This window comes from Sebastes umbrosus, chromosome 16 (assembly GCF_015220745.1).
Source record: "Sebastes umbrosus isolate fSebUmb1 chromosome 16, fSebUmb1.pri, whole genome shotgun sequence".
Taxonomy (NCBI): Eukaryota; Metazoa; Chordata; class Actinopteri; order Perciformes; family Sebastidae; genus Sebastes; species Sebastes umbrosus.
In genome coordinates this window covers 18000509-18012818 of record NC_051284.1, presented here as the reverse complement: position 1 = coordinate 18012818, position 12310 = coordinate 18000509, and the positions used below count along the sequence as shown (strand labels likewise).

The 12310-nt window shown below is 34.9% G+C and overlaps 1 protein-coding gene across 1 annotated transcript; it reads left to right on the top strand.

Moving 5' to 3' along the window:
* Positions 1–3909: 3909 nt before the first annotated feature.
* spata7 (spermatogenesis associated 7) lies at positions 3910–10178 on the top strand. The gene is made up of 12 exons (XM_037796119.1): positions 3910–4153; positions 5645–5707; positions 5829–5918; positions 6087–6134; positions 6632–6735; positions 6904–7364; positions 7545–7590; positions 8046–8167; positions 8251–8301; positions 8451–8528; positions 8733–8790; positions 8921–10178. Exons 1-12 carry the CDS (start codon positions 4111–4113, stop codon positions 9551–9553), a joined length of 1797 nt encoding a protein of 598 aa, XP_037652047.1. The 5' UTR covers positions 3910–4110; the 3' UTR covers positions 9554–10178.
* The last annotated feature ends 2132 nt before the right edge of the window (positions 10179–12310 follow it).

The window sequence follows — 12310 nt, the reverse complement described above, 5'->3', positions numbered from 1 at the left end:
AGGGAGCAATAGACCAGGATATATCAGATTTACTCTGTAGGCATATAGGTATGTGTGTGGTCTAACTCAAAATATTGCACTTTTGTTGTGATTGTGTTGCCAAGATGTCCAACAAGTGTTGCCTGTTTTCAAGTTTATATTTATATATATATATGGGTGGAAAACAAACATGCAAAACCAAGAGAACGGTCCTTTATAAATATATATATATATATATATATATATATTTATAAAGGACCGTATATATATATATATATATTAATAATATATATATATAAATATTATTTAATATATATAATATTAATATATATATATATATTAATATTTTATAATATATACATGTATCAATATTATTATATTATATTAATATAAAGGACCGTACTCTTGGTTTTGCATGTTTTTTTCCATTTGAATGGGTGGAAAAAAACATGCAAAACCAAGAGAGCGGTCCTCCACATATATATATATATATATATATATATATATATATAAAGGGCCGTTCTCTTGGTTTTACATGTTTTTTCCACCCATTCCAGCCTATTTACATTATGTATTTTTACCTATTTTCTATCCTGCCTAATCCCATTGATTCCCATTCATTGACTGTGTGAAAGTATACGCTTGCAAAGATCTGAAACATGCTTGAGAAAGCTACTTTTATTTTTGTCAATGTTATGGTATACTGTAACTGCAATACAATCTTCATTAGCCAATGCATCATGTTAATAATAGTCCTTATTTTATAGTTTTAACAAACAAAATTACCAAAAACACACTCAAAAGGACAAAAAATCAAGCAGAGAAAGTACTTAAAATTGATTATATAAATAAAATCAATGGTTTAATGATGGTTTAATGAGAAGATGACAGGGCCACCAATGAAAAAAAGAAAGAAACTCATGGCTGCCTAGAAAGTAAAAACACATAAGAAATCCAAAACAATCAGACATTTTTTGAAGAAAAAAAAAGGTTAGCAGTGATGTGACATATATGTAATACCTAGAAGACACTTAGCATACAGAACAGTTATCCAGGGGGGAAATGTGGAGTAAAACTAACTCAGGTCTGTTTTCACAACAGAGACTTTGAAACACAAGTGTAACTAATACAGTTAATTAGGCCTCATGCCTTGCAGAGCCATCAGTGATGTTATTAGTTCCACCTGTGCTTTCTCCATTATGAGAAACTGTGAAAAAGCTCTTTGAATTTGATTCAATTGGAAACAATAAAGAAAACAAAATCAAGGGTTAGTGTAGCAGCATTTATTCTGACAGCAAAATGACATGGAAGTGTTTCGGAGCACAAAATGTTTAGGAGCATTATACAAACTGTGATTTTATGTCCACATCAATTTGACATATATATTGTCAAAGCCAAATAAAGATTTTCTCAGCTCATCATGATTGAAAATATGCTATAGTCCCGTTTTACTCCTGTACAGAGAGAAGCCCACTGGGGTTTACAACAGGTTTAAAAACATGAGAAAACATTGCAACATTAGGTATTAATAGGCCATTTAAATGAATTTCTACCTTTTAAAACTGGTAATGAAAAACTAAACTAAGCACGACTTGATTTTAAGACTAACTATGCTGTTCAAAGAGTCTGTTTCACATCACGATTAGGTAATTCACAATCCTTTGTTGGTAAATGACGTGAGGGGTTAAAAGGTCTATCGAACAATACAAGGAACATGGCAGAATTAACAATATGCTGCTGACAGATTGTTGTTGATGCACTCAGTTGAATCAGTATTTATATTCGTTGCAGACTGTGTTTTCCCACATTGGTCAGTTAATCCCATTGCGACATTCCGTAAATGAGGTAACTTTGTTGGTTTTGGTTTTGGATAAGCGGTTGCAGATAATGAATGGATGGATGGATGGATGGATGTCCTAAAAACAGCACACCAGCAGGCTAATAAACAAGATAGGCTACCAGCCAGTAGAGATTTAGGACCCTGGGACCATGGATGGCACTGAACAACTATTAAGAAATACATTTTTACTGTTTCAGGGCCCTTAAAATCTGCTTTCAAAGGGTCCTGAATTTCTAGCTACTGTCTGTTTGGTAAAAATCGTAATTGCACTTTAGTATTAGGAAAACAATTGTTTAAAATTCAGTGCATGTGCAAAGTCATTTCTGTGTAATCCTGCTCTTAATTGGTAAACACAGGGGCTCCAGTATTCATGCCACAACATTGCGTTTTATGACCAGCGAGGGCAATATATATAGCCTGGCTTTTTCCTGCAGTTTATGGGCTTTTCACACTGGCTCCACCTGCCTCACCCTGTTTGTCTAACGTTCAAACAGTGGCTCCAAAAATATCACATCCACACCTTAGATGCGGTGCCTCAGGAAATCCCTGAGGGTCATTAAGGACAACACACACCCCCACAACAGCCTGTCCTCTGGTAGAAGATACAGGACCCCCAGGACTCTCACCAGCAGACTGAGGAACTGTTTTTTTCCCCCAGGCCATCAGACTTTTAAATAGATAAATCATACGACTCCTTCTCACACAAAAAGTGCAATAAACAAGTGCAATACCTCAATCATATATCTTATACTGTATATACCGTATATGTTCTTAATATGACTGTATATGTTCTTAATATGCCTTGTACAAAGTATTTCTTATATATGTGCATTCATACTTCCTGATATGTATATGTTCTTAATATGCCTTGTACAAAGTATTTCCTTTTATAATTGTAATATAACTTATTATTTTTAATGGAGCTTCCCAGCAAAAAGCATTTCAAACGCTTGTACTTGTATAACTGGCGTGACAATAAACATCTTGAATCTTGAAATATCACAATATTGAAACACATGGGGGGATATTAGTAATTTTGGCTACTTTTCTTTCTGCTGTCTTTAGTAGACATGTGCTGTTTGTTGCCAGTGGGATTAAAATAAAGCCAAACATTTATTGCATGACAAATAATTTAGATAATTATTCATGTATTAGATTTGTATTGAATTCTGGGTTAAATAGGCCTTTAAAAGGAAATTATCATCACATTTAACTCATGATGTCTAATTATCTTTTGATATGTTGAGATACATTTTCTTTTTTTTCTGTACTGTTTCTTTTGTATGTATTTCATTGTTTTTATTGGATTGTTTTCCACTGGTTGGTTAGGTTTTTCTGCACATTTTGTGTGCTTCTTGTTGTTGTTTAACTTTTGTTGTATTTTTAAAATTATGTTAGTTTAAATCTTTCTTCCTTTTTTTGTTATAGTTTTTTTTCTCCTGGGGTTGTGGGGATGTCCTTTGTATAAGCCTGTGGCTTCTTGACCTCTCCTGACACATTTCTTGTTTGTTTTTTTCATTGACTGGATTTTGTGCAGTTTTATATATGTGCAAATAAATAAATGTATTTCCTTTTTTTCTGTACTGTTCTTTGTATGTATTCCATTGTTTTTATTGGATTATTTCCCACTGTTTGGTTAGGTTTTTCTGCACATTTTGTGTGCTTCTTGTTGTTGTTTAACTTTTGTTGTATTTTTAAAATTATGTTAGTTTAGATCTTTCTTCCTTTTTTTTATTTGTTTTGTGCACTTTTATATATGTGCAAATAAATAAATAAATAATTGTATTTCCTTTTTTTCTGTACTGTTCTTTGTATGTATTCCATTGTTTTTATTGGATTATTTCCCACTGTTTGGTTAGGTTTTTCTGCACATTTTGTGTGTTTCTTGTTGTTGTTTAACTTTTGTTGTATTTTTAAAATTATGTTAGTTTAGATCTTTCTTCCTTTTTTTTTATTTGTTTTGTGCAGTTTTATATATGTGCAAATAAATAAATAAAAAAAACTTTCAGTTCCTTTTCCCAATCAAGTGGCAGGTGTGTGTTTCCAAACGAGGGATGCTTGTGGGCGTGACTTTCCTTACGCATGAGCGTGATGACGTGAGCAATCATAGCAACCAGCATGGCGACGGAGAAGCTTTGCTCCACCGCTCATCTGCTTATTATAAGCTAACGCTAGCAGAGACTGTTTGTTTCCTTTTATACGTTACGTTTCAGCGGTAAACATGTGTACAGCTGTAGTTCCTGGATTTATCCAAGCTTTGCCGTCGCTGGCCAAGAGTATCTCTGAGGAAAATGGGATACGATGAGTATAACATCACCATGGAATCGAGAATAGGTATGTAAATACTGTAAGCATTAAGCTAGCTGCTTGGCTAGTTAATCAGCATCAAATAGTGCTTAGGCAGCTATCTGCAGATAAAACTCACTAATGTGGCTTCAGGTTTATGCAGACAGTGGTCAGCCTTTTAATCAACTTGTTATACATAACCAAGACAGTGATGATGGCAGCTTGTAACACGATGCTAGCTGAGGGTAGGTTACTTTATTTTGGTACATTAAAATGATGAAGATGACATTATTGCCTTAGTTTCACAAAGGTATTCGTTTTTACTGTACCATATGACCATTTATTAATGTAAACAACAACTATATTAACATTAAATTAACTCAAATCACTGTGAACTTGTCCTATAGTATGTTTTGCTCATTAACAAACTTTTTGAAAATGATTTATTTATTGTTTGCATCACATACTTGTTGATAAAATATCTGTCCTGAACTTACTCTAAAAAAAATAATTATATACTATACTAATAATGACATACTAGAGCTAGGACAGAAATGTATAAACACATTAAGATTACATTAAGATGAAGACGACATTATGCCTTTGTTTCACAAAGGTATTCGTTTTTGACTGTACCATATGACCATTTATTACTGTAAACACCAACTATATTAACATTGAAAAAGACTAATAAACTCAAATCACTTTAAACTTAATACTCCAATAGTATGTTTTGCTCATTAACAAACTTTTTGAAAATGATTTATTTATTGTTTGCATCACATACTTGTTGATAAAACATCTGTCCTGAACTTACTCTAAAAAAAATAATTACATACTATATTATTAATATATTATTTGTTGATTTAATGTATTATTACTCTTGTATTTTTGTTATTATTGTTTGTTTTTGTTATGTGTGTTTGTTTGTTTTTGTTTGTTTTTTAACTCTATTCTTTCTTTTTATCATTATTATTATTATTATTATTATTTATTTTCTTAATTTTATTTCAATGTTGAAGTTGTTTTCTCTAGTGTACTTAATGAGTTTGTCTATAAGCTCATCTACTTAAAAATTGGTTTATAAACTATTGTAATTACGAACTGTACATTGCATATATGAAAACAACCTTGAAAAAATAAAGTATAAAAAGAAATAATTACATACTATACTAATAATAACATACTTGAGCTAGAACATAAATTTATAAACACTAGATATTACCCTGATTAAAGGACTGCAAGTTTATTTTCTATAATTAGTCAATGTAATGATACTCATATAATTACTCAAACGATATTTAAAGAAAATATGTTTTATTGTTTAGTCAATAAATGTTATATGTAATGACACAAAGCATAAAGTGAGTCTTGAAATTGCGTATATATTTGACCAACATTAAAAAAAACCTAGAATGTATTCAGTTTACAAAAATATTTAAGCATTTATTAAAACTGTCATTGATAATTTTTCAGTTTATAAACCTATTAGATTACTATGGGAGTCAACATGTTCATATACATCTATGTTCATTTTAGGGAGTGTATCATCTGGAATGGGGTGCAGCCCTGGTGCAAGAGGTCAGACTTTAAAAAGCAGCCGTAAGTATTAATATGCACTAATATTACAATGAGAGATAAGTCAACTGAGTATTGACCATTTGTAAGATAAGATACAAGATTAATTTTACAGTGTATGATGTTCTCTGTCTCGTGTTTTTAGCTTTCTGCCCTCGCTCCTCCAGCAAGTTGACACAGTCAATCGTCAAAGACCACATGGTGTCTCATTACAAAAAGGTTTACTCAGCTAAAGGTGAGCTATATGGCAGGGATGCATTATGATCCTTACAGTTGACCAAACTAATTCAGTTTATGCATTTATAATATCCTTATGTGTTGAAGTGGTTAAAACACGTGTCTCTGTTGCATAATAATCAGATTAATAATCTGTTGTGACTAACATCTGTGCCTTATTCCGCAGCTGCCATTGATGCCTCAGTACCCAAAAGCTTGATACACAGTGTGAAATGTAAGTATCAAATAATAAATGATTAATTCCACTGGAAACACTTTTTCCGTGTTGAAATGAGGTTGTACCTTACATTTCTGGGCTCATTTTTCTATGGGTAATACATTTCTAATTTTAGCACACCCACAGTGGTTTTTATTGCATAATAGTTTAAATGCTGTCTAAATGTAACCACTAACAGTCAGGTATTGATGTTTCCGTGGTAATCAGAATCAACGTTTTCTATTTGAACTCACCACTTTGCACCACCGTTCAGTTGTTCCATGAATCATAATACAGGCAGAGGCCAATTACTGCACTGACGGTAACCTCAATAAGCAATAATGCAACTCATCCCATATGAGTACAGGATGCAACTCATCCTCATCTTTAATGGTAACAGTAATGCTCTCTGCTTAAGCCTGTGCTATCACATTTGCTCTCTTGACCCTCCCATAGTCTTTGCCTATTATAGACTATTTCCTGTATCTATTGACTTTTTCATTGCCTGTTTACAGACAATGATCAGATCAGACAGGAGCGGTTGAGGAAAGGGGGTCGTCCTCAGTCAGCCCACTCTCTCTCACAGAGGAATGGCATAGCCTCCTGCTCCTCAGCCCAGGTAAGAAATCAAGACCAGAGTCACTAATGTGCTTCTCCTTGCTTCATATGATGCACACGTGTCTTATGCAGAAACCATTACTAGAAAACTCCATGATCACAAGCGTTCAAAGGCTTTAAAGCAAAGCCTACAGTATGTTATTTCAATGCAAACGTGTTTGCTTTTCAGAGTAGATTATCTGTGCAGTACGATGACAGCCACTACCTCTGCTCAAGGAGCTCCACGGTCTCCAGCCCGAGGTTCAACTCCTCCTTCCATGCCAAGGAGATTGTTTATCCATCGCAGAAAGTCGGTTCCCAGAACCATTCTCATCACATTCGCCCAGCGTCAGAAAGAATGTACCATAGCCCGGAGGCACGCAGAAAGCAGTCGGCGTGTTCGCTGGGAGCTTTGGAAGATCAGAGTTGCTTCAAGACTTTCCAGGACCCTGTTCAGAAGACGTACAGCGGAGACCTGCTCCAGAAACATTCACAGCGCTTTACCAAAGACAAACCGTTCACCCCTAAGACACTGAAATCAGAGAAGAGTTCATACCTGTCACAATATCGCTACTACAGAGCACCACGGAGGAAACCTACTCAGGATGGCACCAACTCAAGATTGATGCGACAGGAGACATATCATGGAAGGTACTCAGCAAACATCTTTCAAAGGATGCATCTTTCAAAGGAAAGCAATAGATATGTCTTAATATCTCAACTATATTTACTTATACTCATCTATTTATATAACAACTCTCTTAACATGTGCAACACGTGTTCTAATATGTTAAAAAAAATAACTTGATTTCTATCTTTTTTTTTATGCAGCACAAAAACCAAGGAATGCACACAGGAATTTTATGAGCCATCTCAGGTAATTTTGAGGATTTAATTTGATTATTCAATACAGTGTCAAATGTATTTTCTCACGTCATTGGTGATAAATGATCATGGCTTTGGTGCTTGCACTGCACTCTCTCAAAAATCACCTAAGATATACTGTATACAATATAGTTCATACCAGGCCTGAAGACCGATCCATGCCTTAGTTGTTATCACATATTTCAGTGAAGAGTGAATGTATACAAGTTCAGTATTACCCACACTGACCAAACCGGATGACATTCTGTGGCACAGTATCCAAGTAAAGACTGAAAAATAGAGGGGTATAATTATTTGTTGCTCAATGTCAGTAGTCCTTGTGTGGTTTATTGTCCCTTCAAACCATAAAGAACTGAAGTGTTTACAGCAACATTAAGCATTTGATCACCAGACAGCCTTGACAATATTGAATATGCCTCCTCATTTCACCGTCCTGTTGATTTACAGGGATCTAATACAGAGCATGAGTGGTCTGAAGATGAATTCAATGGCACATATCTCTCAGCATCTAGACAACTGAGTCAAGCAAACAAGAGCAGAGACCAGGATTTCTTTGACTCCTTGTCCAGGTAAAATCATGAAGTGAAAATACTATGTTGCATTATAAGCATAATGTGTGATGTTCTAGATACATTTGAATCTCCTGTTTTAGGGTCTCACAAGAAGGAGGGAAATCTCCCTTTATGAGGAGTGTATCTGCAGAGTAAGTTCTCTTTGATAATGTCTAATAATCCTTATACAGCTTTCAATGTATATAGTAGAAAGCTATTGCTTTATGTATGACGATTTGACAGTATGGTGCTCTTGTGAATCTTAAGTACCATCTAAAATAATATCTGTACTGTTCAACAGGGAAGAAGAATTAATGTACCTCGAGTTCATTTCAGCTGTAACAGAGGATATATTGTCAAGGGGGCACATCTCTGACAGGTTTGTCTTTTTTTCTGTGACTATTTTCTATGAACTACAAGACTACTGTCTATGCTTTATGTTGGCTCACAGATATTTACAGCACATGTGCAGCCTGGATGCCACTTTGTTAATAGCGATACGTGTCTCATAATGAGTGTTAAACAGTGGCTAGTGTGTGTTACTACCTCCAGAGTCATTGTCTGTGTCTATGTCCTCTGCAAGGCTCCTAGACCGGGTGATAAAGCGCCATATTGACATGAATCGGCATCAGCTTGATGTGGTGAGTATAGAACTTCATGCAGAATGCCAAATATGTTAAGCAAGTTCTTGTTTAAGTGTTTGGGTTAAAGGTTGTCACAAAGGACTCTTCAATTTCTTCTCATGCATCTGATTGCATTGTTTGTTTTTAGGGTAAAATGCGCCACCTTCTGGAAGTACTACGTAAAGATTTTGAAGAGCCAACCAACATATCCACCTCCGGTACAGAGCTCAAAAAAAAGGAGAGTGATCTGCTTGATTCATTCCTACCACATCTGGAATCCAGGGGTAAACAAGTTAAGACCAAAAAGGACAATGACCTGTTCCCTTATGCGTCACCTATTAAATACTGTGATTCGTCAGATTATGCTGATCCCCTTTTGGTGTCTACACCCTTATGCTCTCCTGAGACAACCGCTGCCTCTCCAACTAAAACAAAGGAAAAGGATGGAGAAGAAGACAATCAGGAGAGGGGCATTAGCTCTCCTTGGCTCAGTGAGAATTTTTCTGATAATACAAGAATGGGTGAAGGGGACCATAAAAATCAGGTAGGCACAGCTGAGACGGACAAAGAAGTCAGCAATGAAAACCAGGAATACACCACTATAACCAGTGAACAAGAATGTCATCAAGACCAAGCTGAAGTCAGTTATGATGGACAATCTAAAGAGCTCGACGATCTGGGGACACATTTGTCAGAGTCGCTTCACGTGTCCAACAATGTGGAGACTGCCACTGAGCAACATGCGAACACAGTCGCCTCCATCAGTGATGACGAGTTCTGAGTTTTGCTGCAGGAATTGAATGTCCTTTAATAATTTTGTTACCAAGTGAGTGTTTTTTTTCCAGAGTGAAATGTAGCCTGACATTTTTGAAAGTATAGTTTTGTAAATGTGTTTTAACACTGGTTGTTTTCCATGTTTTAAAAGCCGCACTGATATGGTGTTGTAGTTCTATCCTGCTTTTTAAAATCTTTTTACAAAAGCACAATGATATTTTCACATAAGCAAACAGGGTTTTGTGAGCACACCAGAGACTTGAATGTCTCATTTGGGATATTGTAAAGTGAGCACATACTGCCCGTAGTGAACTATTGCCCCATAGTAACTAGAATGATTAGCACATTTGCAAAGGATAGTCCATAGCACCCCACTGATGTCAGATGTGTGGAATTAGTGGCGTCCTCTAGTCTGAGTGGTTTGCAGAGAGTGTGCCCAGTCAGTGTTAAATATAGTGTAGCTGCAGTTTTCATTTTCAGATTTCTAGAAAAAACACTTTTGTTGTAAAGAAACGTTTACATTTTTCTGTGTGTTTGACTTGACATTATGCCTCTGAGATGTAGCTACTAGAAGTTGACCGTCACCAGAAAGTGTCTTTACAATTGCAATAAAATTTTCTATTCTTCTGATTCTTGTATGCAGGCATCTGATTATTAAGACTATATTAGAAACTGGTTTATTATTCAACTTGAAACCAGTAACAACAACAGTGCAAATCTTCCAAAAGTGCCAGAAAGCATTTCTAATGATAGACAGTGAATATACAGTAGACCATACCCTATAGCATGACGCAACTGACTCTGTAACAATCAAGATGATGATGATGTTGTGTGCAATGGTTTGCTGACAGAGGTTATGTGAAGGGTGAAGATGCATCATTCAAACTGTAATTTCCACAATCTTTGGAGCAGTTTCAGCACCTATATAGACACACACATAAACATTCAAACATGGCTTACAGCATCAATATGAGTAAGTATGAGAAAAATAAAGTGTTTTTTGAACATTAAAGCGTGTAAACATGTTCTAGTAGAAACACAAAATATAAGTATGAACCTGAAAATGTCCCCTTTAAAATCATATGTTAAAAAAATACTCAATATTTCAACAATAATTAGCAGTATTTTTGTTTGTTCTCTCTTTATTTTCTATGGGCCCTTTTCACAGCAGCATCGCAGGGTAGACACAGGTGCAATTGATGAAATTAATTAAGGTTTCATTTTTATTTAGTGTGTCACAGCCGGTCCAGTGAGCCAGCATGCACAATACCATGGTCCTGGCCCACCTCAATGGATCAGGGCCATAACTAGTGTTATTAATTACACCTGTGTTTACCCTGTAATGACGTGTCAAGATGGCTGCTGTGAAAGGGGACAGCTCTTTTGTGAAGTTTTGTGTGCTTGTGGACAGAAAATCCAAGTGAAAATTGGTTTAACTAATCAGCTCTTTAAAAAAAAAGAGTGGAAATCAGTGCATGATAACAAGGCATTTCATCAAAAACAATCACAGAATGGTTATTTTTGATGAAATGCCTTGTGATTGTGCTGCAAACCAATTTCCACATGGGGACAAATCAAGTAACTATATGTATTATTCATTTTTACATGACTCAGTGGTAGAAGGGTGTAGGTCTGTGTTGTGAATACCACCCCTTTTTTTTCACCCTCTCTGGCCAGATGGAGCAGATGTGTCTGCATATCCTGCAGCACACAGTGCATGGAGAAGTGCAGGCTACACTTCATTTTGTAAGAAGTAGCTGTGGAACTGAAACACCATCTTGCCCAGAGTGAAGAGAAGAAATAAGAGGTCAGAGAACATTGTTTATAGCCAACTGGTACTGCATTTGTGTTGTGATGATATCTTAACTATGGATTCACTGGCTATTCCATTTAGTCTCTTTAATTTTTCTCTTTAAGTATTCTCTTTTTAATGTTTTTCAACCACATTATATTCTTAGCAGCTACAATGATCCAATCTTCCTTCAGGGACAAATTTAAAGCCAAATTGGTGACTCAGTAGAGGCTAATTAAAAACAAAAATAAGACGGTGTTGCAAACAAAAACCTTAACTTTGTCAAACTCTAAGGAGGTTTCTGCTCCACTTGTCAGGAAACTGAACATTCTTTCAGTTTATGACATACATATTTATCAGATATGTGTGTTTATATATAAATATATGTTCTTGCCTTCTTCTTTACCATCATCGTTTAGCAACTTCTTTAAATCTAATTCTCAAATTCATTCACATAATACTAGACAGGTTAATCATCTTCACCTGCCTTTTCACAAAACAAAACATGGCCAGTACTCCCTCAGATATCGTGGTGTACAAATATGGAACACCAAAATACACGTTATCAAGAGCTCGTTATCCTTAGAACATTTTAAAAAATAAATTATTATCACATTTAATTCATGATGTCTAATTATCTTTTGATATATTTAGATATATTTTCTTTTCTTCTGTACTGTTTTTCATATGTATTTCATTGTTTTTATTGGAGTCAAATTCCTTGTATAAAAAATAATAATTTAAAAAAAACAAAAAAAGTTGTCAAATTATTTATTTATTTATTTTTATTTTATTTCATTTATTTGCACATTTGTCTATATGCAAGTCAAGGGTATGTATTTCATTGTTTTTTTATTGGATTGTTTTCCCACTGTTTGGTTAGGGTTTTTCTGCACATTTTGTGTGCTTCTTGTTGTTGTTTAACTTTTGTTGAATTTTTAAAATTATGTTAGTTTAGATCTTTCTTCCTTT